Source organism: Salmo salar, chromosome 03, assembly GCF_965601325.2.
Source record: "Salmo salar chromosome 03, fSalSal1, whole genome shotgun sequence".
Classification (NCBI taxonomy): domain Eukaryota; kingdom Metazoa; phylum Chordata; class Actinopteri; order Salmoniformes; family Salmonidae; genus Salmo; species Salmo salar.
Genome location: NC_138293.1, coordinates 26,501,537 through 26,528,884, shown reverse-complemented (window position 1 = coordinate 26,528,884; position 27,348 = coordinate 26,501,537). Strand labels below are relative to the sequence as shown.

General features: G+C 43.1%; 3 protein-coding genes and 1 long non-coding RNA gene across 6 annotated transcripts; 1 reads left to right on the top strand and 3 right to left on the bottom strand.

Moving 5' to 3' along the window:
- Positions 1–4,625: 4,625 nt before the first annotated feature.
- On the bottom strand, positions 4,626–7,892 carry LOC106599597 (uncharacterized). The gene is made up of 4 exons (XM_045716024.2): positions 6,013–7,892; positions 5,773–5,877; positions 4,797–4,907; positions 4,626–4,636 (listed from the first exon to the last, which is right to left on the bottom strand). The coding sequence occupies exons 1-4, from the start codon at positions 7,853–7,855 to the stop codon at positions 4,626–4,628; spliced, it is 2,070 nt and encodes a 689-aa protein (XP_045571980.2). The 5' UTR covers positions 7,856–7,892.
- A 244-nt stretch (positions 7,893–8,136) lies between these two features.
- Positions 8,137–9,002, bottom strand: LOC145877488 (uncharacterized). Its single transcript, XR_014391788.1, has 3 exons — positions 8,930–9,002; positions 8,508–8,528; positions 8,137–8,397 (listed from the first exon to the last, which is right to left on the bottom strand). It is a non-coding gene; the product is annotated as an uncharacterized LOC145877488 (long non-coding RNA).
- Positions 9,003–10,066: 1,064 nt separating this feature from the next.
- Positions 10,067–11,960, bottom strand: LOC145877487 (uncharacterized). 2 transcript variants are annotated; one of them, XM_082973070.1, is made up of 3 exons: positions 11,871–11,960; positions 11,510–11,568; positions 10,067–11,136 (listed from the first exon to the last, which is right to left on the bottom strand). In XM_082973070.1, exons 1-3 carry the CDS (start codon positions 11,872–11,874, stop codon positions 10,780–10,782), a joined length of 420 nt encoding a protein of 139 aa, XP_082829196.1. In that variant the 5' UTR covers positions 11,875–11,960; the 3' UTR covers positions 10,067–10,779. The 2 variants fall into 2 exon arrangements, with proteins under 2 accessions (XP_082829196.1, XP_082829195.1); XM_082973069.1 differs by having other exon boundaries at positions 11,882–11,953.
- Positions 11,961–13,014: 1,054 nt separating this feature from the next.
- Positions 13,015–26,014, top strand: LOC106599357 (E3 ubiquitin-protein ligase RNF31). Of its 2 annotated transcripts, none has more exons than XM_014190556.3 (23): positions 13,015–13,291; positions 13,656–13,857; positions 14,078–14,224; positions 14,766–14,921; positions 15,019–15,075; positions 15,251–15,419; positions 15,770–15,929; positions 16,081–16,220; positions 16,463–16,635; positions 16,803–17,036; positions 17,303–17,650; positions 17,891–18,076; positions 18,378–18,584; positions 18,770–18,943; positions 19,158–19,256; positions 19,654–19,743; positions 19,923–20,037; positions 20,445–20,557; positions 20,811–20,921; positions 24,606–24,654; positions 24,758–24,854; positions 24,989–25,154; positions 25,248–26,014. In XM_014190556.3, exons 2-23 carry the CDS (start codon positions 13,657–13,659, stop codon positions 25,296–25,298), a joined length of 3,243 nt encoding a protein of 1,080 aa, XP_014046031.2. In that variant the 5' UTR covers positions 13,015–13,291; position 13,656; the 3' UTR covers positions 25,299–26,014. The 2 variants fall into 2 exon arrangements, with proteins under 2 accessions (XP_014046031.2, XP_014046029.2); XM_014190554.3 differs by having other exon boundaries at positions 16,078–16,220.
- The last annotated feature ends 1,334 nt before the right edge of the window (positions 26,015–27,348 follow it).

Sequence of the window (27,348 nt, the reverse complement as noted above, 5' to 3'; positions counted from 1 at the left end):
AAGTGGGGGCGGGGGATGGCTTTGTACGCATCACAGATGTTCATGTACACGTGGTCAACCACGCTGAATCCTCGTGGGGCAGGATACAGTACCTTCAGAAAGTATTCACACCCCTTGTCTTTTTCCACATTTTGTTGTGTTAACAAGGTGGGATTAAAAAGAATTTTATTGTCATTTTTTGGGCAACGATCTACATAAAACACTTAAAGTGGAAGAAAAATTCTAACGTTTGTAAAAACACTAAATTGCAAAGGTATATGGACACCTGGTCGTCGAACATCTCATTCCAAAATCATGGGCATTAATATAGAGTTGGTCCCCCCTTTGCTGCTAAAACAGCCTCCACTCTTCAAGGAATGCTTTCCAGTAGATGTTGGAACATGCCACGGGGACTTGCTTCCATTCAGCCACAAGAGCATTAGTGAAGTCAGGTGATTAGGCCTGGCTCGCAGTCAGCATTCCAATTCATCCCAAAGGTGTTCGATGGGGTTGAGCCAGTGAAGTTATTCCACACCGATCTCAACAAACCACTTCTGTATGGTCCTCACTTTGTGCAAAGGGGCATTGTCATGCTGAAATAGGAAAAGGGCCTTCCCCAAACTGTTGCCACAAAGTTGGAAGCACAGAATTGTCAAGAATGTCATATGCTGTAGCGTTAAGATTTCCCTTCACTGGAACTAAGGGGCCTAGCCCGAACCATGAATAACAGCCCCAGACCATTATTCCTCCACCACCAAACTTTACAGTTGGCACTATGCACTCAGGCAGGTACCGTTCCCCTGGCATCCGCCAAACCCAGATTCGTCTGTCAGACTGCCAGATGCTAAACGCATTTCCACTGCTCCAGAGTCCAATGGCGTGAGCTTTACACCGCTCCAGCCGACACTTGGCATTGCGCATGGTGATCTTAGGCTTGTGTGCGGCTGCTCGGCCATTGAGCTCCTTAGTAAGGCCATTCTACTGACATTGTCTGTTTAGATTGCATGGCTGTGTGCTCGATTTTATACACCTGTCAGCAATGGGTGTGGCTGCTATAGCCAAATCCACTAATTTAAAGGGTGTCCACATGCACTAGATATACACAAAAGTATATGAAAAATAAAAACACATATCTTGAATACATAAGTATTTACACCCCTGAGTCAATACATGTTAGAATCACCTTTGGCAGCAATTACAGCTGAGGGTTTCTGAGTAAATCTAAGCGCTTTGAACACCTGGACTGTACCATATTTGCACATCATTCTTTTTAAAATTCTTCAAGCTATGTCAAGTTAGTTATTGATCATTCTAAGCTGAAATATGTAATTGTTTTAAGGCCATGCCATGGATCATTCAGATATTTGATTTAGAATTTTAGGAACCCTTTAGTTATTTTTATGAAATATTGAATTTGGCCTTCACTACAATAGCCCATAGAAATGCACAGAATAACATTCATAAATGGCAACAAAAAAAGAGTCAAAAAATAAATCACAAGGAATAAGGTTTTGAAGTGTCTGTCCTATATAGGAGATAAGAGCTCAGGAAAAAAAAAAAAAATAACATATTTAACCCCTTATTTATGTTGCCGCAAAACTACCTCCATTCATTTGTATAGGTTGCCTTTAAACATGTCCAGTGACACTTGTGAGGGTCATAGAGAAAAACTAAGAACATCATGTTTGTGAGTGTCTCCCCTTTCTACATTAGGGTCATATTAGTTCGTAGCCAAAACGGTTCAGACGCTACAGCCAAAAGTTACATCAGGGTTACCGACTTCAGACGAGTCCCATGTGGCTTGTGGGGGTCGTAGAGCAAAACTGAGAACACCATGTTTGTGAGAGACTCCCCTTTTGAAGGCCAAACCATTTTCATGAGAAGATTTTCAGGATGTCTCCTGTTTCTGACACACGGCGATGTAGCTATGCCACTTTCGGAAAGGCGATATAGGCGGATGCGGATTGAGACGCAGCCCATACAATAAAACATCTCAAAATGTTATGAACTTGACATACAAAACGTTTTCCGTGGAGAGGAAGGTGTGAGTCTGGCCATGATTTCACTTCTGTGGCCATGCAGAGCAGAGGGGTGCTGGGATGGATAGTCTAAAAGAAAATGGCATATAGGCAACTACAACATTAGTGCTCACATCGTGCCTGTTGAATATAACTTTACTCTGCTCAACAGTGCAAAATTGAGGGATTAACTAAATTCACAAGCTATATACACACCCAATCGCTCATCTTTGAAAGCAAGCTAGCTAATTAAAACAATTATTTTGCCCCTACAACTTTCCTTGAACCATTAGCACGTTTTTATATCACATTGGCCAGCAAGCACAAATTCCTTTTGACAGCTAGGTTTATTACTGTAGAGACAAGTTGTAGTTTGAGACAGCTTTGTGTTTGTTAACAAAGACGATGCAGTAGCGTTAGTTCTGGTAAAGCAGTGATTTACTCACCGAGCTATACATGAACTTAGCTACTTCTTATGGATTTACTCCACCTGAGTTACCTACAATAGATAGCTAGCCAAACGTGTTAGTGACCCCTCGGCCTACTCTTGCTGCTAATGTTACTGTAGCACTGCTGTGCATAACATGTCTCCAGAAACAACTACTATCCACGTCTTCATAGACTTTTGTCACTAGCTAGCTTCCAGCTAATGTTAGCTAGGTAGCTATGATGCTAGCTCCTGATAATTCAGCTAACGTGTGCCTTGCCAGGCTGCTTAATATAGCCAAGTGAACTTCAGTAGCTCATCAGAATAATTGCCATTTTCTTACTCACCATCAGCCCATCCAATGGCTCCAGATCGAACTAAGTGCATTACAGACAGAAGCCGTATCACCAGGTTGTAAACCGGAGGTAATGAGCCCACACATGTACATGTTTTGTAGATGGTTCCAAATTAACTAAAGCCAGCCCTCGCAAGACACGTATAGTCAGATCGAAATGTGCGTAATTTTATCTGTTGACTTGACTTAAATCATTGTGCAACATTATGGGTAAGCTCCGGGCATACCGTAGTCTTTCAGCTGAAAAAAAAAAAAGTTGTGTTTAGGCATAAGTTTAGCAGTATGATTGGGGTTAGGTTTAGTTGAGGCAGGCAACAAGGCAGGCAGAAGAGGCGCACTATCAAAGAAAGAAACCAAGTGGAGAGTCAAATAACAGGTTCAACGAGGTGCTGGTGCAACCAAAAAAATAAGTTGTTGAGAGGCGTGGTTAATGACTCTGTAGGCTGTAGCTCGGAGACCTCTGACGGTCGCAGCGAGCACCGGGGGGGGGGGGGGGCAGGGTTGTATTCACTACACAGAGGCAAACAGGATGAAATTGTGGGAGATACTAGGTCAACTTGTCCAATAAGAAACGCCAGCTTCCTTTTCCGTTTCAAAACATTTGTTTGTATGACGTGAACTAATTAAGATATCTGGTAAACAGATTGAAAAGTACTGGGATCGAATGCTGTCTCGCATTTTCCAGCAGTGCTGATTCTTGTAGTAGCCTGCTTGTTTTGCTCAAGTTAAACATAGACCCTCGATCTCCTGTGTGCAGTCAAAACATTGTCCTGTCTGAAGTTAGCCACGCTTACCTACCACACGGTGGGTAGGCAATGTCACAGCCCTATCAGTAGGAGTGTTGGGTAGGCTACTTTTTAGTTAACCTTTATAGGAATATTTAAATTCATCCTTCACTTGGGACTCCTTGACAATGAATCTGCTGTGCCTTTTGCAATCGATAGTGAATAAATCTTGCTTTTGTGAATTCTTTAGAGTTGAGCAGTCATGACAATTCCAAATTCCCTTACTGACCATAAGCCCCATTTCATTAACGTGTTCTACTTTTAATTTCACATTCCTCCACCACTTCAAAATACAAGGAGTTCATTTGAAAAATAAAAACGTTTATTATGTAGGCCTATAAATAGGGTTATTAAAAATGTCTTCATTGTCATTTGTTGACAGTCTCTGGTCAGTCAGTACCTTGGGTTTCTTCCATTTGCTCCTGTAGCGAAAACACAGCGTTAATAAAAAACAATTTAAAAAAAATAACTTCAGCATATGGCTTCATCTTGGAATGTTAATTGACGCTAACCCGGCCTCTGTAGGTAAAAAGCTGAGGGATGGGGCTGAAGAAATGTAACAACTTAAGTTCGTACAGAGCTATTGATGCAAGCACTGACAATCCATGATATCAATATTAGTTTTAACCATGTTTTGAGACTATACAGTGTTTGTTTCTTTTTACTTTTACAAACATTGGAGTAAAACAACCTTATATTTTTGGTTCTGAACAGGGTACAATCAATAGATACAAATGAATTACATGTATGTCCAAAAATGAATTTGGCAATTAACAATTTCCCCTTTAAAAGGGGCAATCTACAGTTGCTACATACATTTTTGGACTTAAATTAATTATATATGTACCTATTGATTCTGGAAAAATATAACTTGTACATGCCTCATGAGGACTGATGTACCCCATCAGAACCAAAAACTATTAGCTTGTTATACTCCAATGTTTGTAAAAGTAAATGGAAACAGTGTAGTCTCAAAACATGTTTAAAACTAATGACATCAGATTGTCAGTCCTTGCATTCATAATTCGGTCAATGAATTTGAGGAGGTACATTCTCCAGCTTCATACCTCAGCTTTCACAGAAACGGGGGCAGGGAAAACACTGTTATTGTTTCAACTGCTGATTGACAATTTAACCTTACTTTCTGGAACAGACAGAATGGTGTGACTGGCCGTTCATAGAACGCCTCCGTATCAGTCTAAACCATAAACCATCGAGGTTGTTATCCTTGCCTCTTGTTTTACCAGATCTGCCATAATACCCAGTCCAGGGTTCGTCGTCACAATTCCTCTGGGCGTTCTGCTGTCCAAAAGGCTTGTTTGATGGGTTAGTCTGTGCTCTGTCTGGAGAAGAAACCAGTAACACCATCAGGTATTGAGCATTGAAAACACGAACAATACCGTGGAAAATAGTCAGTAGAATAACTAACATAAAGAACAAAAAATATAAAAACGCAACATGCAACAATTGCAATGATTTTACTGAGTTACGGTTCATATAAGGACATCCGTAAATTGAAATAAATTCATTAGACCCTAATCTTTGGATTTCACATGACTGTGCAGGGGCACAGCCATGGGTGGGCATAGGCCCACCCACTGGGGAGACAGGCCTAGCCAATCAGAATGGGTTTCTCCCCAAAAAAGGGCTTCATTATATACAGAAATAATCCTCAGTTTCATCAGCTGTCCACGTGGCTGGTCTCAGACAATCCCGCAGGTGAAGAGGCCGAATGTGGAGGTCGTGGGGTGGCATGGGTACGCTTGGTCTGCGGTTGTGAGGCCAGTCGGAAGTACTGCCAAATTCTCTAAAACGACATTGGAGACTGCTTATGGTAGAGAAATGAACATTCAATTCTCTGGCAACAGCTCTGGTGGACATTTCTGCAGTCAGCATGCCAATTGCATCTGTGCCATTGTGTTGTGTGACAAAACTGCACATTTTAGAGTGGCCTTTTGTCCCCAGTGCAAGGTGCACCTGTGTAATGGTCATGCTGTTTAATGAGCTTCATGATATGCCACACCTGTCAGGTGGATGGATCATCTTGGCAAAAGAGAAATGCTCACTAACAGGGATGTAAACAAATTTGCGCACAGAAATTGAGAGAAAAGCTTTTTGTGCGTATGGAACATTTCTGTAATCTTTTATTTCAGCACATGAAACCAACACTTTACATGTTACGCTTGTATTTTTGTTCAGTATACATACCCTGTGGTCTATTTTGCCATCGTCCCCGTTTCTTTGAGTTGTTCAGCCCATATCCATTATCACAAGTTACATGATCAGGCATGGTCTTGTTTGCTCTCCTGGAATCTGCCGGAGAAAGGTACTATAAAGTGTCATTTTACAGCATCGTTTCAGTGTGAATTTGTGTAAGAATATATCAAAGCAGACAGTAACTTAGACCAAGTTTAGGAATGATCAAAAAGTATGGTATGCCCTCTTTACCCATCTGTCTTTTCTGATTCTGTGGAATGAGATGCTGCTGCGCCTGAGGCTTGGTGAGATCGGCGGCCATCTTGGCCACATTTCTCTTATTCAGTCTGCCTGTGGGGCGCTTCCTGAAACTCACTCCGTTTGGCTTCGGTGCCTCACAGGAGCAGTTCCTCTCCTGTAGCTTTGAACACATCAGACCACACGTCTTAAAGTGTCCGTTTGATGAGGGAGCCGTTGGCATCCTAACATCTGCAATCTGCTCGCAGTCCTGTCGACTGGGTACAATAGGCCCAGTCTGTTTGGCAGGTTCCATCACCGCCGCCTCCATTTCCTGGTTGCAGCGACCTGTACAACTGCAGCCAGGCACTTTGTCTCCTGCTAGGCATTTGGAGGAATATGTTTCAGGGTCATCTGGAGAGCAGGGAGGGCTCAGAACCCTGGGCTCTGTAACTTCCAGAGCCTTCTTTTTTGGGCTATGTTGAGCCTTGGGTTTCACTGACCCTTGAGTGCTATTCAATGGTCCTTCAACACTTGGGATCATTGCACTTTGGTTTGTAGGAGAACCATACACATTGGCTTTTTCCACAAGCTCCATGTGTAGGTTGTGGCTAAGTTTGAGCTGCCTTTTCCTCCTGGGAAGAGCTTCAGAGTTCAGCCTCTTTGATGGAATGAATTTATCCATTGGTGTGCTGAAAACTTGCTTATGCTCTGCAGTGCCTAGTTGGAGCTTTCTGTAGTACATTTTTTCCATGTCGGCCAGCAAACAGGAAGAGGGAACATAAGGGGGAAGTGTGTCTATCGATGACAGGGACAACCTTTGACTTATCTCGGTTATAGCCAACAGCTGACTAGCTGTGTGGCCTCGACTGACATTCGCATCTGATACTTTCGCAGTCGACACTTCATGATCCAAAAGCCCATTCTGTATCAGCCACTCTGTGGAGGGGACATACGGCGCCAAAGACTGCACTGACCAATCAGACACATTAGCCTTTTGCTGTATTTGGCTATAATGGAAGGACTCTTGGCATGAAGAAGTATTCACATCAGCCATTTTCTCAGCCTCTTTCACATTTTCTAAAGTCAGCGAAAACCTCAGACTTCTCCTCCTCTCTGTTATAGCTATGACCTGACTGGCTGCGAGGTCTTGACTGACGTTGGGAGGATCTGCTTCTTTCTCAGTCAACACAATGCCGTTTTCCATAAGAAACTCTTTGGAGGGGACATACGGGGCCAAAGACTGCACTGACCATACGGACTCATTCAACTTTTTCGGTCCCTGACTATAAAAGGACATCTGGCTTTGATTAGGATGATCATCTGACACTTTTCCAGACAACTCTTGTGCCACATCTTCTGGCGCCATCAGTCCATTCTGTGTCATCCACTCTATAGAGATGCTACGTGAGTGAATGGTCTTTGTTCCTGCAGGTGGGTCTTTGCCAGTACCCTGGCTCCTCACCATCCCCTGGAATCCAGTTTTGGAGGCAATGGGCGAATTAGGTTCTTCTTCTGGGCAGCTCTGTTTCTCTGCATTGGAGCTTAGAGATGAGGGGGTGGTAGAGTTGGTGCCTCTTCCAAAGTCTGACCTAGCCAGTGGTCTAGCCAAGGGGGGACCGTCCTTCACCGCTTCAGGTGGTGGTTCAGTCTGTACTTCAGAGTTAACCATCTCTATGGGTGTGGCATTGTGGTAAAACATTCTGGACATCCTGCTGTTGTTCTGGTAGGCCATGGCAGCAGGAGGGAATTGGTATCGTCTGTATTCTGCAGGGTGCAGCTGGGAATGAGGAAGAACATAACCTGGAACCTCCATGTATGGGTGGGGAAGGAAAGGTGGCATAACCATTCCCGGCATACCGTAACCTAAATACAAAATTGGAAGGAATGAGTGTCATTGAATCTTTGAATTGTATTGAATAACATATTAAATACTTTTTTTTTTAAATGACAGCTGAAAGCATGGGGTTCTTCAAATTATGGAGGTATACATTTTGAGCTGTACAATAACATGTAGTAGATCAGAACTAAAATGTGGTCTACTGATCATGAATATTACTTCATACCGCCAGACTGGACATTACACAGCATTTATACTACTGGGTAAGAAAAACATATTTAAACTTAGCCATCCCTGGAAATCCAGAGCAGGGGTTGTAGGGCATGGGCCACTGGTAGTGGTAAAAGGGGAGAGGAGGAGGGGGCTGCACATAGAAGTAGGGTCGAGACTGGTGCACATGAGGATGGGGCTGATGATCGGTCAGATGGGGCCCTGATCCTTCAGGTCCACACACTGGGTGCCATGTGCCAGGGTTGGGCTGAGGAACTGGCTGGTGTGGCCCAATGTGCCTTGCTGCCACATGTGGTCCATTTTCAAATTGTGTTGCTGCCATACCTAAACTAAGGAAAGAAACAGAAAGTAAAAGGAAATGCATAACAATCTATGAACAGTCCAACAATTAGTGATGTCACGGAGCGCTGAGATGTGTCGAAATCGCTAAGCAGTTTACCTCAAAGCAGTGTGCTGATGCCTGTATCACAATCAGAAGCACATGATCAATGACGTCTGAAGCTTTGTGTCATCAAACAACCCGATTGGTTCTGTATTGGTTTTGGTAGAAGACAAAAAGGCTACACTTCCCTATGGGGTGGGACAACTATAAATGTGCCACTAGTGTACACTTTGTTGATCAAAGCCTTGAGTAATGAACCTACAGTATAACACAATTGGATGGAAAGCCTCAACACTTCAGGAAGCTTTGTTTGCCCATCAGTACCAACAAGGTGATTAAGTGAATTCAGGTCATTAAATAATTCCATTGAAAAATAAGTGCATCTTACAAATGGTGACACCACCAATTAACTGTAATTACCCTGAATAAGAAAATAACTGCAATACAGAGCACACAAATGTAAGAAATGACCTGCTCACCACCAGAACAATAGATCAACTTGACTTGCCTCACAACAAACTGATTAAAAGTGCAAGCCAGACACACCTGGTCTTAAATTGATGATTACCAAAGGTGTGGTTTCAGTTTGAAAAACAGTTCCTGGGATGTCTCGGGAAACGACAGTTTTACTTCCATGCTGATTCAGTCATTTCAGTCATTTTAGTGCATTCTGAAAAAACAAGCACACATCAAAAGTCACCCCTTACCCCATTTTATGAATCTCTTCCAGTGCTTGACTTGGACTAGAACAGGTGCCGATACTGTTTATATTTAGGTGCAGGAGCTCCACAATACTTTTGAGCTTATAATCCATAAGAGGAACATGAGCTCCAGTAGTAAAACATGTGAGGTGCCAGTACTCAGCTCCTGTGAGCTCCTTAACCAAGTCAAGCACTGATCTCTTCTTAATCTAAATGTTACATATCTTTACAACACTTAGAGTATTGCCTTTACAGTACGCCCCTCCAAACTAAATTAGGTCATGCATTTGTACAGTTCTTCCTAATCCGCCAAAAAATGTGATTAAAGCTGCGAGTCATTCAATAACAAGCCTAATATGTTACACTGTAGTTATTTTTCATTTGCTTTACAAAATAGTTATGAGTTTACTGTGTCTATTCTCCAAAAATGAAGGCGAAACTTCAGGGGTGTGTACAAGTTACTGGAAGACGTGCAACATTTCACTCATAAAAGTCTTAATTTAATGTCAGAATAAAGAATGCATGTGATTATCTATTATCTTGAAGTATTCGTACAATCTAGATTGCAAGGCTAATTATGCTGGGCCTAACCGTTTCAATTACTGATCCAATCGGTAGAACACTAACCACAGCTCTTATGAAACTACTGAAGCATCAATCTATTATCCATGTTGATGAATGCAGCCCTGTACTCTTAATGTAAATGAAAAAAACAGGTTTTAAAAGTGCAAGGTTTTATTGACAACACTGTTCAAAATATCTGCATAATAACAAAACGAGACATGTAAACTTCGACTGGCACTTGAAGCCAAACATCTCCTCTCACCAGGAAATTGCATTTCCACTGCTTTAAAGCCTGGGATTCACCCTCAGTGAACAATGCACTGACACTGTAAGAGGAGTTGAAATGCTGTAGAGTAGACTGGGCCTACCCCTCCCAGGTCCAGTCTGGTGTGCTGGTCAACATGGGGTTAGTGTCACAGTACAGTCCGGTTAGGCTGCAGCCCAGGCTGTGATTAGGATCAATGCACAGCGTCCATCAAGGCTACCATCAAGCACTGGAAATGCAGGCATCTACTGTACAGCAAGTTGTTGAACTGCTGCCTTAGATATTATTTTTGTAACACTTATTCAAACATTACGAGTGTCTTCAGTTATTACAATGTGCTTTGTGTGCATTTCATAGTGCAAGTGAATTTATATATTAGGTCAGAGTTTCTCCAAACTGCTCCTGCTCTTCATGACACATGACTTCATTGTGGTCCTCACAGCAGATTATAAACAGGGTCCTTCAGCTCAGCAGAGTGGGATGGAATCAGAACCTTGTCATGGAGCCAGACTGTCAAGTGAATGGTGGTCATGTGAAGCCCAATTCAGTTCAATGCTCCTAGTCAAGGCCCCACAGTCATGTTTTACATCCTCTGGAGGATCCTCTGTTCTCTGGCCTGTCCCTCTATCCAAGGTTCTTCAGTATTCAGGTGGTGCTTCTCAGAGTGGTATTGCTTAGCCAGCTCCTCCAGGCGGCTCTCGCTGGAGTCATTGAATACGCTGCTGGGCAGAGGAGAGTCCCTCGGCCTCATCCTACCCTGTTGGGGCTGTCTCTGTGGCAGAGGCCTCGGCTCCAGCTCCTACTGGGTTCTTTGGCCACAGTCGTCCCAGGGGAAGACACGGTTGTCCCAGGGGAAGACACGTTCGTCAGAGGTTAGGGACTCCCTGTCTCCAGGTAGGTTCTCACTGGTTCTGAGCCTGTCCAGGATCAGCTTGTGGACTGTGTGGCTGGGATAAGTTTGAACCTCAGAACAAGCGTTCTCTGACCCAACACAGGCCTGCTGCTGGTAGTGGTGGCAGAACTGGACGTCATAGGTCGCAGAGGAGATGTGGGGGTTAAACATCCTGCTGTAGTCGACAGGCTGTGTCGGCGCCTGTGGAGCCACATACCCCAGATACGGCATATGGAGCCATATATGGATGCCCATAAGGCATAGCTGGAAATAGAAAGAGAGAAAATATTAGAATTGTATTAGAAAATTACATGACACAAATGAATTGACAAAGATTTTTTAAGAAAAACTAGCCATTGTACCTGATGGGAGAAGACCATATGGATTTATGTTCCATTGACACATATTATAAAATGGTTGAGTTGGTGGTTGAACATAGAAAAATGGTCTTGTGTGATGAATTATATGGTGTGGTGAAGGATGGGAGTTGAAGGATTATTGAAGGATTGAAGGATTATTCATATTTGAAACAAGTCAGAAAATACAGTAGTTGATTGACTTGACACTTCATCCATCACAAAGAATCCATGAGTAATGTTTCAATTTATCAAACTGAGTTGGCTAATAAATAAATCACCTTCCATTGCTTGGTCAGGGGCAGAAAGACAGCACAGGATATTATACACCGCAATTCTACTGCGAAGAGGAAACTAAAAGTTAAAACGTCAGTTAGCCTACACACATCATTACATTGTGGTCCCAAGTCAGTGTAGAAACTGGTAGTGAGCTGCAGAGGATAAGCCTTCCAATAAGGCAACAATCTGACTGCATCCATGAACAACAAGAAATATAGGTACAGTATATGCCATTACATTGGCGTTTAACACATGAAAACGAGGTGACTAAAAATGAATAAAAAAATGAACAAACCTAACCGTGAACGTGATGGTTAGGAAAAAGTGAGACCGTATATGAAACGAGAGCAAAACAAAACTCACCCATTACTCACCCTCCCCATCAGATGTATCACTACGGTGCGTGGGGCATTGCAACACGCGCATCACACACCAATTAGGGTGTAACGAACTGTGAGCTGACAGTCAAATTAGGCAATTAGTCATTTTCACCACAAGGTGGCACCAAAACTACAAAAATGCGTGTACCGCATCAGCTTTACGACGTTTCTTCAAACCAAGCCATTTTGGCTCCCCTGATCTCTCTTTGAGAATAAGGTTATGGCCATAGAGATAGATAGATGAACTCATCTTTGTATCTGTGCCAATATAGCATCTGTAAAAGCATGGGCAGCGCCATTGAGGTTATCTCTGTCGATATGCCCTTGAGCCAGGCACTTAACCCTAATTGCTCCTGTAAGTTGCTCTGGATAAGAGCGTCTGCTAAATGACTAAAATGTACAAAAAAATGTAAATCTCCATTTTGACTGATCCCTCCTGATAACCTGGTCAGAGAAGGGATCAGCCAATGAAGTTGGAAGTCCCACGAACCCAGTTGACAAAGGCCCCCAGTGTTCAGTCTGGAGCGTGAGGTCACAAGCTCTGCTGGGTGGCTACTGCGTAGCAACGTAGCGGTGCCAAAAGCCCTTGTCTACCCTAGAAAGCCTATGTAAATTACGATAGCCAGAAAGGCCCCCCCAAAAAAATTGACAGCCGTTTTGGGCTCTAAATTGTGTTTATTATGATCAAGTTCGACCACACAGTGAATTATATATATTTTTGCTACAAATCGAGATATATAGTGACCCTTCTGACTACTACATTTGTCATCACACAGGACCATGTGCTGACACAGACCAATCACAGGTAAGCAGGTTACAAGGAGGCTCCTGTTGACTCTCAGGCAGGGTCGACAATGATCCTTTCACCATGATCCTTAGCGATTTTTGGGTGCCATTCAGCAATATGGCATGCTTCCAATTCAAATACTTCTGGCTTCATGTGCTATCGGGAGTTTTCCTTGGGGATACGTGGATGACATCAGTGTTGTCACTATTTACAGTTATTTTTTTTTGGTCTATGAGTTGACTCCATCCAAATGATGGAAGCCCCCCCATGCGCTGCCCAGGCGAAATAAGGCCTTTTGGCCACTAGAGGCCTCTATCATTCTCTATGGTCATGACACACAATGGCGATGCATGGAGGTTCGTTTCTTTGCGCAAGCAGAATACGGCATTTTTCTCATGTAGTTGTTTACATTTATAGCTAGTACTGCAGTTCTACTTTTCGACCCTGTTACTGCTGGTTTTGGAATTGAATTAAGACGTATTTTTGTTTTTTAGCGAACAAGTCTGTGTTGAGATGCGTCCGTAACATGGTTTTTTGAAGCACCTGTTTTTTTAATGAATTGATATCTCATCGTGATTCAATGGCTGTCAGTGTAGACAACTGAACGAAAGCACTGGGTAAGAGAGGATATGACAGTGTTTCTACATAGGTGCAGTTGTAGAATTTAACCTTGCTATAATTGCTACACCAACGTTTAGTTTACTCATTGTGTTGTTGGAAATATAGAGTACTGCATAATAAGTAAATCAGTGTCTCTCTGGTGGCTATGAGTGTCCGTTGATATGACTGAGCCTTGCGGTTTAACAGCAGGACACACTGTCAGGGCATACAGGTAACCTCTTATGAATGGATGTCAGTAAGGCAAGAATCTTGCCACTGCTCATCAATGCTGCCTGTGGTGTGTCAGTGCCCACAATGATCTGCTATCTGATCTGTGTGATTGTTATTATTATTATTATGATGATTATATCTCTTTTCCAGGATGGCCAGTATACTTTCAAACCAGCTAGAGGAGGTACGATGCCATGCGGAAGCCTGTCTCCATTCCACTGGCTCAGTGCTGGAGATCCGGGCAGGAATATTAGCTATGGCCAACATACCCTTACCACCGTCAGCCAAATACCACTACATCGCTGCTGAGACCATGATCATTGAGAACAGCATCGGTAACAACAGGAAAGAGGTTAGTTAGTTTACTGTTTCGAGCACACACTCAAACTATGTCCACATCACATTTCACCATCACTTAGCCTACATCTTGGAATACAGAGCTCCTTTTCCCTCTCTCTCTCTCTCTCTCTTTATTGTGCTGAATGTTTTTGTTCATTGTCCATTCTTTTGTCAACCTCTTTCTGTATCAACCCTCTTTTTTTTTTTTACATCTTTGTCCTCTCTCCTGCCAGACCATAGGTTCCCTGCAGAGACTGTCCACAGCACTGAACATTCTGGAGAAGTATGGCTGTAACCTCACTAGCTCCAGTAGGCCCAAATACTGGCGCACTGTCAAGCACAACAACCCTGTCTTCAGAGCAACAGTAGATGCCATTCAGGTGAGGATGTCTTCAATACCGGTAGGTTAGATTCTGGGTGATGATATGCAGTCTACTGTCTTGTCACTATAAACTTATTGGCATTATGTTGATATAGGCCTAGTTCAATACAGTGTTTCCCCGAGGATTTCTTTCAGTGGCAGTGGCAAAGTTAGTCTGTAGCGGCTGGGGGGGGCCCCATTCCTTGACATCTTTGGAATTTTAAGATTCTCCCAGAACGTTTAGTTTTTATTTTGGTGATTGTTAGTTCTCAAAGATGATCTTATTTAAAAATATATAGCTCCGTTGTCTTTTCTACGTACTTTATATTTGGTTTTAGTCATTTAAATTTACACTGAAAACATTTTACCATCCTATATATATTGGAGTGGCAGCAACGATTTGCTGCTAAATTAATATTGGGAAACACTGATTGAGTCTATAGCTTACTATCATTTTGATTAAGTTAATTGTTCACACACCATTAACTCTACTAAATTTTATGTCAACATTTTTTGCATGAAACCCTCTATCTCCTTTCCCCTCCTCGGTTCGACCCCAGGGAGGAAGGGCAGTGCTCTGTCTCTATGGTTACTCCAACCAGCAGCCAGATGGCCTGAGTTTCCCTGATGTGGTCGTGGAGCCTGACATTGAGAAGGTCGCAGCGGTCACCTTGGAGGTCATGAGTCTACGCATGGAACTGGACATGCTCATCAAGGTCTGAACCAATGGCATTGTCTCAAAGACGGTTATTCTGAAATATTTCAGGGGTTCATGAAATCAGTTGTTTTACTGAGTCGTTGATGTTTTCACAGGAAGCTCACCCCCACCCAGAGTTCTTTGAGAGAATGATCCCATCACTGAACCAAAAGGTATTTTTCCTTTTCCTTTCTCCCATAACCTGTCCTCTTCCTCTCTGCCTTCTACTTGTTTTTTAGTTCACCCTAATAGCCTCTCTCTGCTTCAGACAGTTTTTGTATTTGTGTGGTTTTGTGTCTGTTGGTGTCCACTGCCATCAGATGACTGAAATCTCCTTTATGATTCCAGGATGACTTTGGACCGATGTCTGATGCGGTAGCTATTCCCTCCAGCCTGAGAGAGAGCCAGCCCCTGTACATGTCTCTGTCCTCCCTGTCTCAGTCTCCCACTAGTGCCTTTCTCCCAGTACGGACCGCTAACGCCTCAACCTCAACCTCCATCTCTACCAGACACACAGGTTAGAACTGTGCACGCGCAAGTTTTTGTTGAACTATCCTTGTGGCTACTAGAAGTCCTCACAAGGATAGTAAAACAAGGAACATTTGGGGGGGACATTATGCCAGCCCCCACAAGGAAAAATGCTATTTTAGGTTTAAGGGTTAGGGTTACAATTAGGGTTAGAATTAGTCAGGGTTAGGGGTTAGGGTTATGGCTAAGGTTAAGGTTAGATTTAGACTTTTTGATGGGAATCAATTCTTTGGTCCCTACAAGGATAGCAGTACAAAACTGTGTGTGTGCGCATGAGTGTGTATATTTCTAACATCTGAAACGTACATTTCACCTTTTCTCGTTTCTCTTCCCCTGCAGCCAACTGCACTATCTGTGCTATATTCCCAGTGGCTGCCCATTGTAACTCTTGTGTCCAATGGCTGTGTACGGAATGTGACAGACTGTACCACTCCTCCGCAGAACGAGCCAATCACCACAGGACTGTCGTGACATCCTCTAAAATGCGAAAGAACCACAGGTAAAACATGACAAATAAGACAAAAGTGAAACTGCACAGTAAAGGAAGAAAATCGACACATTTTCATAGGTGGTGATTACTGCTGAAAATGCAACTGTCTCTGTGCTCTGTGTGTTTTGACAATATTCACTTCCTCTGTCTCTCCCAGTAGCTCTCTCCCGTCATGGCACTGTACCCACTGCACCAGGGTCAACTCCATCCAGGACATACTGTGTGAGATGTGTGAGAGGCCACGCCTGGCCTCCTCTGGCCCTGCTAAGGATGAGTTCCCACAGCCCTTCACCATCACTGGTCAGTATACACACACACACACACACACACACCCAACCAACAGTGTGTGTGTTTTAATAGTGGTGGTTTGCATTTTCTCCAATCAGTCTCACTCCTCTCTATTTCTGTGTTTACTTCATATGCTTGTTTTATTGTCTGAAAATGTAATGACACTCTTAAGATGTATATAAGCTGTTGATGAGTTCATAATCACCTCTTCCAGAGCCCTGTGTTGAGTGTGTTTTCACTATGTATGTCACCAGAGTGGCAGTGTAAAAGCTGTACGGTAGTGAACACAGGCAGTAGTATCCTGTGTGAGGTGTGTGAGCGCCCCCGCCTGGCCACCAAGCCTCCTGCAACCCCCACACACCCCCTTCCTACGCCCAACCGGCCTGCTGCTCCAGTACTGGGCATGCCAGGAGACCCAGACAGCCAGGTAAACGACTGTTAATGTCAGTGCAGGAGCAGCACATTTGAGTTGAAATGAAAGCTTCAGATTCTGCCTTCATCAAAACAGTCTGTTGTTCCTCTATTCCCGTGAGTCTCTAAGCTCATGTCAATTATCTCTTCTTTTCCCATCTTCTCTCTACTTCTCTGTTGCAGTGGGTGTGCCAATTCTGTACTTATGTCAATTACACTCCAGCATCAGTGTGTGAGATGTGTGACCTTCCTCGTCCCGAGCCCGCCAAAATGCCAGTCAAACTCCACCCTCCGTCCCAGGTCAAAAGGGTCCCTGTGCTGTCCGTCAAACCCAAAGACCCGCCCATGGAGGACCCTGATTTGAGGAGACAGAAACTGATGAGGGAGGAGGGGCTAAAGCTGATTGAGCTTATTAGAGTGAGTGAAGGCTTTCTGTAGAACTATAATATGTTGTGTAATCACATTATCCTACTAGTACTATTACAAGATATTAGCGAATTTAAGATTTAGATTCAGAAAAGTCTTTATTGTACCATTGCTGGGCGATTTGGTTGCAGGAATATTATATCTACAGATTTCAGAAAACAAATGTGTTTTACTTATTCATACAGTGTGGTGAGTAGCAGCAACTGAGGCCTAGTCAATATGTATGACAGATTTGTCTTTATTTCTCTCTCTCTCAGGATGGAGAGAAAAAAGGAGTGAGTCCAGAGGAGGTGTACACAGGCATGCGCGTCTCCGGGGATGGCAACATCCTCCCCTGTGATTGGCTCAAAGCGGAGCTACCTCACCTGCTCGACCAGATCTGTGCCATGGCCGCGTCGTCTCGAGCAGCAGACCTGAAGACAGGACTGAACCAGAACGGGCTCTCCAATGAGACTGGTACTGCAGAGGATACTGGTGTGGAGGAGGAGCAGCCCAGAGGGGGAGGAGTGACCCTGTCCAGGGCTGAGGCCAAGATGGCCTGGCTGTCTGCAGGGGGAGAAACTGAGAGAGCAGCCAGACAGTCTCTTAGAGACAGACACGCTAAGGTGAGAGACAGGGCAGTAGGTCTATTGCCCAGGTCTAAGAACAGGTCTAAGGTCAGTTGTACAGGCACTTTTCCCAGCTGAACTCTATTTACGTTTCCCAGACCTGTATTAAGCCTAGTCCTGGACTAAAACACACTTTCAATGGAGATTCTCCATTAGGAACTATTTTGAATCCGGAATTAGCCTTTTAACACTCAAAGAAGGGTTTGGTTTGTCATGTACCTGTCCTGTCATGTACAGGTGAAGGAGCTGTGTTCTCTGGGGTTCACCGACGAGGCGCGGTGTCAGGAGGTACTGAGGCAGAACGGGGGAGAGGTGCGGGGGGCTCTGTCTCTGCTGCAGCGACCGCTCATGGAGCCCTTCCACCAGCGCATGTGGAGCAACCAGCCGGAGCCCACCATCGACATCAACCACCCCGACAAACAGGTAGGACACTGGGGCTCTCAACTGCACTATGTGCTTTATTCAGCCCATACATTTAGCTGAACACAGAATAGCTATATTGATGATGATGTGCTCACAACTACCACCATTAGAAAGGTCCACAGATCATACATTTTCTTCAATCACGTGACAGTTGCTTGATCTCTCATGTAAATGTATATTTTACAGTGAAAAGCATTATTTTGTAGTAAGGCATAGCTCTCCTTTCATCATGACTCTGCATCAGTTGGTCCAGTCCACTGGTCTGATCTCTCTCTCCTCTTCCTCTCCCCCCTGGGACCAGCGTGTGTGTCGGAGGCTGCTGGCGGTGTATGACCTGCCCAGCTGGGGCCGCTGTGAGCTGGCCCTGTCCTTGCTGCAGGAGCGCACCGCCCCCTACTCCCTGGACGATGTAGTACAGGCCGTACGCGAGTCACAAGACCGAGACTTCATCCGCCGGGTGCTGGCCAAAGAGTGCCCCATCTGCCTATCGGACTTTCCCCGCAGCAAGGTACTCTCTCTCTAGTGTGTGTTTTGGGGGACTTGTGGGTGTTTGCGTGCATGTCAGCACTAGCTTGCCTTTGTTCAAAATGAAGTAGAAGCTTTTCTGTGTGTTTTTTTGCAGTATCTAACCCCCCCCCCCCCCCCACAACTCTCATACACCTTTCTCTCTCTCTCTTCAACTTCCTGTTTCAGATGCAGTCTCTGACCTCCTGTCAGTGCTCGGTGTGCTGTGGCTGCTTCCAGCAGCACTTCACCATCGCAGTGAGAGACAAGCACATCAGAGACATGGTGTGTCCCGTCTGCTGGGAACCTGACATCAACGACCCTGAACACCTCAACAGCTACTTCTCCACCCTGGACATCCAGGTAGTACATCACACAGAGAACAACCTCACCCAAAATCTCCCTCAGATTCTGTCTTTGAAGAGAGAAGAAACCGAGGGTGAAGCCCAATTTTCTGGATTTCAGAGGCTTCTTTCCCTTCAGAATGCAGGTGTCAGTGTGTTTTCAGGGTGTATGAGGTACTGTCTATAATGATGGTTACATCTGTAATAATATTTTCCTGTGTGTGTGTGTGCAGCTGCGGGAGTGTCTGGAGCCAGAGGTATATGATCTGTTTCATAAGAAGCTGACTGAACAAGCTCTCATCAAGGACCCCAAGTTCCTCTGGTGTAGTCATGTGAGTTTAAATCCCAGTATCCTATGTATACAGAGGCAAAGGAAAAATATGTTTTTGCTAATCCCCCTTGAGGCTGTTAAAAATAATGAAATGACATGCTACACCCATCTTCACTAGCTAAAAATGACCAGTACCTGCTTTTAAACGGGGCGGCAGGTAGCCTAGTGGTTAGAGTGTTGGACTCGTAATCGAAAGGTTGCAAGATCGAATCCCCGAGCTGGCAAGGTAAAAATCTGTCGTTCTGCCCCTGAATAAGACAGTTAACCCACTGTTCCTAGGCCGTCATTGAAAATAAGAATTTGTTCTTAACTGACTTGCCTAGTTAAATAAAGGTAAAATAAAAAACTGTTGAAATATTCCTCTTCCCCTGTCTTCTCTTCATAACTTCTCCCCCCAGTGCTCCTATGGGTTCATCTATGATGGAGACCAACTGAAGGTCACCTGTTTCCAGTGCAGGAACAGCTTCTGTGCACAATGCAAGAAACCTGTAAGTGTGAAACATTAACTCTGTGTGTGAGGGAATCAGAAATTGCAATTAATTGGGGCTATGAGGAGATGATATTTGGCTTTAGAGTAAAGCTGCTGGAGCCCCATCTCACTCCATTATCCCCTCGTCTCTCTGTCTTTCTGTCTCTCTCTCTGTCTCTCTCTGTCTCTGCCCTCTAGTGGGAGTCTCAGCACGGTGGTCTGTCATGTGAACAGTACCAGTCCTGGAAGAGAGAGAATGACCCAGAATACCAGAGGCAAGGCCTGGCCGGATACCTGCGCGACAACGGCATCAGTGAGACACACAGCACACACACCTTCTAAATGAAACAACACCTCCTCATTGAGAGCTACTGTAGTGTTTAACCAGAAAAGGCAGGTACTTGCAGAGGTGTGAACGGCCAGACACTTCACTAGGTGTTGGGCTGAGAGACCAAATTGGTCTTACTCACTTACTCCTCTTCTAAACCAGCACATTCCATTAGCGTCATGAACAACACTTCCGTATAGGTACTGTAGGCCTTCTGCTTGAACCAGTTGATATGACTAAGACCTTGTTTTAGCAAAAAGTTAGAGCCAGTTACAGGGCTTTTTAGGTCCCTCCACATCCTTCAATTAATGAATGAATTAATCAAACTGTTTATCCTCTTCCTCCGATGCATTCTCATGTCTGTACTCTCCCTCCCTTGCTCTCCCCCCCAGCCTGTCCAAACTGCAGGTTCCAATATGCCCTGTCTAAAGGAGGCTGTATGCATTTCTGCTGCTCCCAGTGTAGGTACCAGTTCTGCAGCGGATGCAACAACCCCTTCCACACTGTAAGTTCCTTCTTAAATGACTTGGCATCTTTGTGTTGTGTTCGTTGATCGTGCTAGTTCCTGGTAAGGGGTTTGAATGAGAGTTGACTTGAATGTCGCTTTAATTTGTTTTTCTTCCTCCAGTCTCTTTCACTCTGCACTCTCGGTCTCTCTCCCCACTCCCTCCTCTCTCTCCCTCCCTCCTCCCACACTATTTCCTTCCCTCTCTCTCTCCCTACCCTATTCTGTCCCTCCCTCCCTCCCTCTTCTGTAGACATGTGCAGTGATCCAGTGCAGTGTGACAGGCCTGCACGCCCATCACCCTCGAGACTGTCTCTTCTACCTGAGGGACTGGGAGCCTGTCAGACTGCAAGCACTGCTGCAGGTAGGCACACACACTACACACACACACCACACACACACACGGATGCTCACACGCCATTACAATCACCGTAATCACGTTATAGCTCTCTGGCTCACAATCACAGTTATAACTAGGGCTGTCAAACGATTAAAATAATTGATTAAGTTAATGGCATTAGTTCATCGCGATTAATTAACATTTTTATATTTGCTCAAATTTAGCCCTAAAAGATGTGTCCATTTCAAAAAAGCAGTGCATTGAGAAACAGGCATACTATTATTTGATTGTAATGGACAGAAACACAAAATGATCACAAGTCACTGTAACATACAGCTGTAAATGCTCCCTACTCCCTCTTATCAGTGTTCTTGAAGTTTAACACTTGCACACACACAGACACACACACTCTCTCTTTCTCACACACACACACAGCTTTAAGTACTGTTAAAGCTTCAGGCATTCTAAATGACTTAACTATAGGAAAAAAGAACTGGCTCTATGGATACAAAGAGCTTTTAAACGCGTCGAACAATGTTATGAAAACACTGTAACCATCTTTACTGTTCAACAACTTTACACACATACTCTCTCTCTCTCTCTCTGTCTCTCTCTGTCTCTCTCTGTCTCTCTCTGTCTCTCTCTCTCTCTCTGTCTCTCTCTGTCCCTCCCACACCCTCTCTCTCTCAAATTCAAGCTGCGTAATTGGCATGAAAAACATTGTGTTAATATTGCCAAAGCAACAATGTATACAATATACATTGTAATACAATTATAAACAATAACAAATAATAATATAAAATGGCAGTAAATAATAATACAAAATTAAAAATAATAACAATAAAATAGTAGTAAAATAATAGTAAAATAGTAGAATGTAATACATTTACATTTAAGTCATTTAGCAGACGCTCTTATAATAAATATAAAAATCTAAATATGGAAAATGAATCTATAACTAACTTATAACTAAATAATCTTCACCATTACATCAGTACTACAACTACTATCATCATTACCACTACTACTACCACCACCACCATCACTAAACTGCTATCATTACCATTACCACCCATACCACTACCATTTGGAATGATAAACAACAATAATAATAGTAATAACAATAATAGTAATAATAAGTAAGTTACTGCTTACTATGCAGATGTTATTCATCAGTGTCCCTCAGGCTATGGCAGGAAAATACATATTTGGCTGCAAGAGGAGCCATTGCTCCTTCGCCCATGAGTAATTTTAGTTTTTCCTCTGGGTTTAATAAGTTCAAATTTGGAATAAATGTAGTCATTTCTGTGAATAAGGAATCTCTTTGTGAGGAATATTTATCACAGTAAAGGAGAAAGTGCATCTCTGTTTCTACCTCCCCTGTCGTGCAGTGACCACATACACGCTCCTCTTTGGGTCGCCATGTCTTTTTATGTCTGCCGGTTTCTATTGCCAATCGGTGGTCACTCAGCCTGTACTTGGTAAGAATCTGTCTCTGCTTCTTATCTCTGACAGAGTAGAGATAATCAGCCAATTCATATTCTCTGTTTAGGGTCAGATAGCAATTTAGTCGGCTTTGGGATTTTGTTTTGTTTTTCCAATGTTGTAAATATGAGTCCTTTGATTGGTTCATGATTTTGTTTATTTGAATACTTTCTTTTGAAGCAGTGCTGGTGTCAGCTTGGTTGGTGAGGTCCAACACCAGCTGACTGAGAGGGCTCGTTTCTGGGCTCAGCTCTTGGGTTTGGAGTGCTTTAAATTGCAGACTTGAATTTGGACTTGAATTTAGATGTAGCCAAAATTTTAATGATCTTTTCTGTATTTTCATTATTACTGGAAAGCGGCCCAAATCTGCCCTACATGCATTAGTTGGTGTATTTCTCTGGACTTGTAGGATTTTCCGACAGAATTCTGCATGTAGGGCTTCAATTGGATGTTTGTCCCACATTTTAAAGTCCAGTTTATTGAGTGGCCCCCAAACCTCACTTCCGTAAAGAGCTATTGGTAGGATTACACTGTCAAATATTTTGGTCCAAATTCTAATTGGGATGTTGATTTTGAATAATTTCATTTTTATTGCATACAATGCTCTGCGGGCTTTTTCTTTGAGTGCATTCACTGCCATATTAAAGTTTCCCGATGCAGATATGGTCAGACCAAGGTAGGTGTAAATTTTAGTGTGTTCAATGATGGTGTTGTTCAGGGTGAATTTATATTTGTGTTTCTGACATCTGGTTTTCTTTTGGAAAATCATGATTTTCATTTTTTGGAAATTTACTGCCAGGGCCCAATTATGGCAATATTGCTCTAGAATATTACTGTTCTGTTGAAGACCTTCTTTGGTTGGTGATAGAAGTACCAAGTCATCAGCATATAGCAGGTATTTCACCTCTGTGTCAAATAGTGTGAGTCCTGGGGCTGGAGAATGGTCCAACATGTCTGCTAATTCATTGATATAAATGTTGAAAAGGTTTGGACTCAAACTGCAGCCTTGTCTCACACCTCGACATTGTGAAAATAATTCTGTTCTTTGGTTTTTGATTTTTATTGCACATTTATTTTCTGTGTACATACATTTTATTAAGTCATACACCTTACCACCAAGCCCACTTTGGAGAATTTTGTAGAATAGCAATTCATGCCAAATAGAATCAAATGCTTTTTTAAAGTCAATAAAGCAAGCAAAGATTTTGCCCTCTTTTTTTTGGTGGACGTGTTTATTAATTAGTGTGTGTGTAAGGTGTATATATGGTCAGTAGTGCGATGGTTAGGGAGAAAGCCAATTTGACATTTACTTATTACATTTTTTTTCTTGAAGAAAGGTTTGAATTCTTGAATTCAAAATGCTACAGAAAACCTTTCCTAAGTTACTGTTTACGCAAATTCCCCTGTAATTATTGGGAATTTGGATGATTCAATTGGATGTTTGTCCCACATTTTAAAGTCCAGTTTATTGAGTGGCCCCCAAACCTCACTTCCGTAAAGAGCTATTGGTAGGATTACACTGTCAAATATTTTGGTCCAAATTCTAATTGGGATGTTGATTTTGAATCATTTCATTTTTATTGCATACAATGTCTGTCTCTGTCTCTCTCTCTGTCTCTCTCTCTGTCTCTCTGTCTCTCTCTCTCTCATACACATCCTTTCTCTCACAATCATACACACCCCATTCTTGCATATGCAGCCTACCTTTGAAGCATCTCTTTGAGTAGCGTATTCCTTTTCAGTTCTTCCTCTGCCATCCAGATTTGTGCATAGCCTAGTCAGTGGTCAAGTTATCAGGTTGCTAGCTAGCTGATTAGCTAGCTAAACAATGTTGTTTCTTATCAAACCATAAAACAGGGGATTGCAAGTTGTTTAAAACAGCCCATGACGTGCGCATGAATCCAAAGAAAAAATGTGAAGCATAGCTCTGGTAATATTGGGCTCTTTTACATGATTTTGGCTAGAGGCACACGGTCTTAAGTGATGTAAAGGTACAAGCATTAACTGTAGATGTGTTCCATATTGTGTTCTGCACTTAAAAGGGTCCGTGCGGTGAAGAAATGGAGATGCTATTAACGGTTTCAAATAATTTAACTGTGATAAACATGCATTAACACGTTCTTAACACGTTAACTCTGACAGCCCTAGTTATAATGGATTTTATTCTAAGAATATCTGGAGATGGATTGTATTACCTGTTCATTATTTGATTGTTATTTGCAGAACAAGTGTGTTGAGTTCAACACTGACACCCCTCCAGGAACTCAAGCCGGTAAGATTCTATCTGTTCTTTTAGTTTTTACTCAGAAAAACTGGAAAAAAATGGCGAGATGTACTACTTATTCTCTCTCGCTCTCTCACCCCCCCTCTCTCAGGGATGTGTGGCGTGATTGAGCAGAAGGATGAGGGTGGGCAGCAGACGGACTCGGCCTGTGGGGCTCAAACTCAGCCTGGCCATGCAGGACTCTGCGAGTATGTCACTGCCAACCACCATATAGTGTTTTTCAAGGACCCAAAGGCGCTTTAGACCACAACAGAGTGTTCCCATGAAAAACATGAAAACATGCCTAGATGTAACTAACTGGTTTTTACCTAATCAATTCCAGGAAACACTACAGAGAGTACTTGGTGAGTCTCATCAACGGCCATTCCATCGACCCGGCCCCTCTCTTCAATGCCAACGAGCTGGTTTTGGCCTGTCGGAGATACCAAGTGGATGATGCCCGGGGGGAGATGGAGGACGACCTAACGTACTATCCTCGAATGCTGGAGGTTTGCTTTGATGATCCTCGTGGAGGGGTGTTGGGTATTTTTCTAAATATTTAGTCACTTGGTTTAATCATTTCTCATCTAATCTTATTTCAGAAACTTATTGATGAAGTACCACTTGGAGACAAGGTTCCTCGGAAGAAATGAAAACGACTCATTTGTTTGTTTGCTTTTAACAATCAAGTGTTTTTAGTATTGAGTGTTGGGATTTTGACTCAAATCACCATCAAATGTCTTTGCGTCATTGTGACTGTTACACCAAACAGCAGAAAGCTATGCTTATATCCCCATGATTGAGCTACAGTTATTTATGAATCTACATTTGGGGTAAATGCTCAGAGGCACATTATTTTAAATCAGAGGTGTGTGTGTGCACGCGCGTGTAACATTTCAAGACATCTTTAAATAACCTGTGATATTTAATGGCATCACTTCATTGCACGCAGTCTGTAGGTGCATGCTCTTAACTGTATCATTTGTGAAGAAAAATACTTGAAACAGTTCAGACACAGTCTGCAATCAAAAGTTCAATCAAACTCTTATGGTTCTCAGTCATGCTCTTTATCCAAAATGTTCCTTGTATGCTTTCTGTAAGGGAGGTAGTTGTGTCCTCAGAGTAACTGCAAGGTTGACATAGTTACTGGACATTTTTCGGGGGGTTAGATCAGCACAGCCCCTGCTGGCCCTTAAGCTTATTGAGCCAGTGAACTCAAGCTTGATGAGGAGGAAGGATTCTGCTTCAAGACAGGACATTTCAAAACTGGAGATTTTTTTCCCCCTCCAAGTATCATTGAGAACTACAGAATCATTACAGTAAATTAATCATACACCATCATTAACAATAAACTTCAGATTTTACTCGATATTCATTGTTTTCCCTTAATTGCTTTTGCCTTCAGTGTCAGTGAATTATGACTGAATACCTCTTTGTGTAAATTGACTATGACTAATTTATAAAGGATTTGACCCACTGTGTGTTGCTGCCCCAAGCTGTATGGTTACTAGCTACCGTTATTACCTGGTCAGACTATGACATACACACAGAGTAAGAACATTACTATTTCAAAACATCTGAGCATGAGTAAGCCTATTTGTTGACAACTTAAATATGAATAATCATACTTTTATTGCTGTTTTCTCTCCTCCCATACTAAGTCAGATGTGTCAGCCACTGACATGGCTGCTAATGTCTTGTACTTGTCTCTGTCTTGGATGTTTGGAAGCATCCCTTGTCTGGAATAGATATTGGTGCAGCAGCAGGGTCAGAGATTAGTGGGGAGGGGGCAGGGAGAGCACGCAGGGTTATGGGTACTGCTGTGATGTGTCCCTGTGCCACAGGGCAGGATTTGGAACAGAACAGGGCACACTACCAAGAGACAGACATCGTATGTGTTCCCCCTGCTAAGGTTAACCATGAAATGTTTTCATGACAGACCACTGTGCTGAGACTCCCACTAGAGGGCATACAGGGAGAAGGGAGAGAAGCCTCTGAAATCCAGAAAATTGGGCTTCACTCTCGGTTTCTTCTCTCTTCAAAGACAGAATCTGAGGGAGATTTTGGGTGAGGTTGTTCTCTGTGTGATGTACTACCTGGATGTCCAGGGTGGAGAAGTAGCTGTTGAGGTGTTCAGGGTCGTTGATGTCAGGTTGCCAGCAGACAGGACACACCATGTCTCTGATGTGCTTGTCTCTCACTGCGATGGTGAAGTGCTGCTGGAAACAGCCACAGCACACCGAGCACTGACAGGAGGTCAGAGACTGCATCTGAAACAGGAAGTTGAAGAGAGAGAGAGAAAGGTGTATGAGAGTTGTGGGGGGGGGGGTTAGATACTGCAAAAAAAACACAGAAAAGCTTCTACTTCATTTTGAACAAAGGCAAGCTAGTGCTGACATGCACGCAAACACCCACAAGTCCCCCAAACACACAGAGCAGGAACATTAGAATTGTGGAAAAAGCATTTATTCTACACCAGGTTTCAATGTGCTTATTGATTGACTTATATTCTCACTATATTTTAATAAAAGCATGTTTAAAAAGGATCAGCCTTGACATTTTACGGTCAAAGACCTTTTCAAAATCTCTGAGCATGAGTAAGCCTATTTGCTGACAACTCAAATATGAATAATCATATTTTTATTGCTGTTTTCTCTCCTCCCATACTAAGTCAGATGTGTCAGCCACTGACATGGCTGCTAA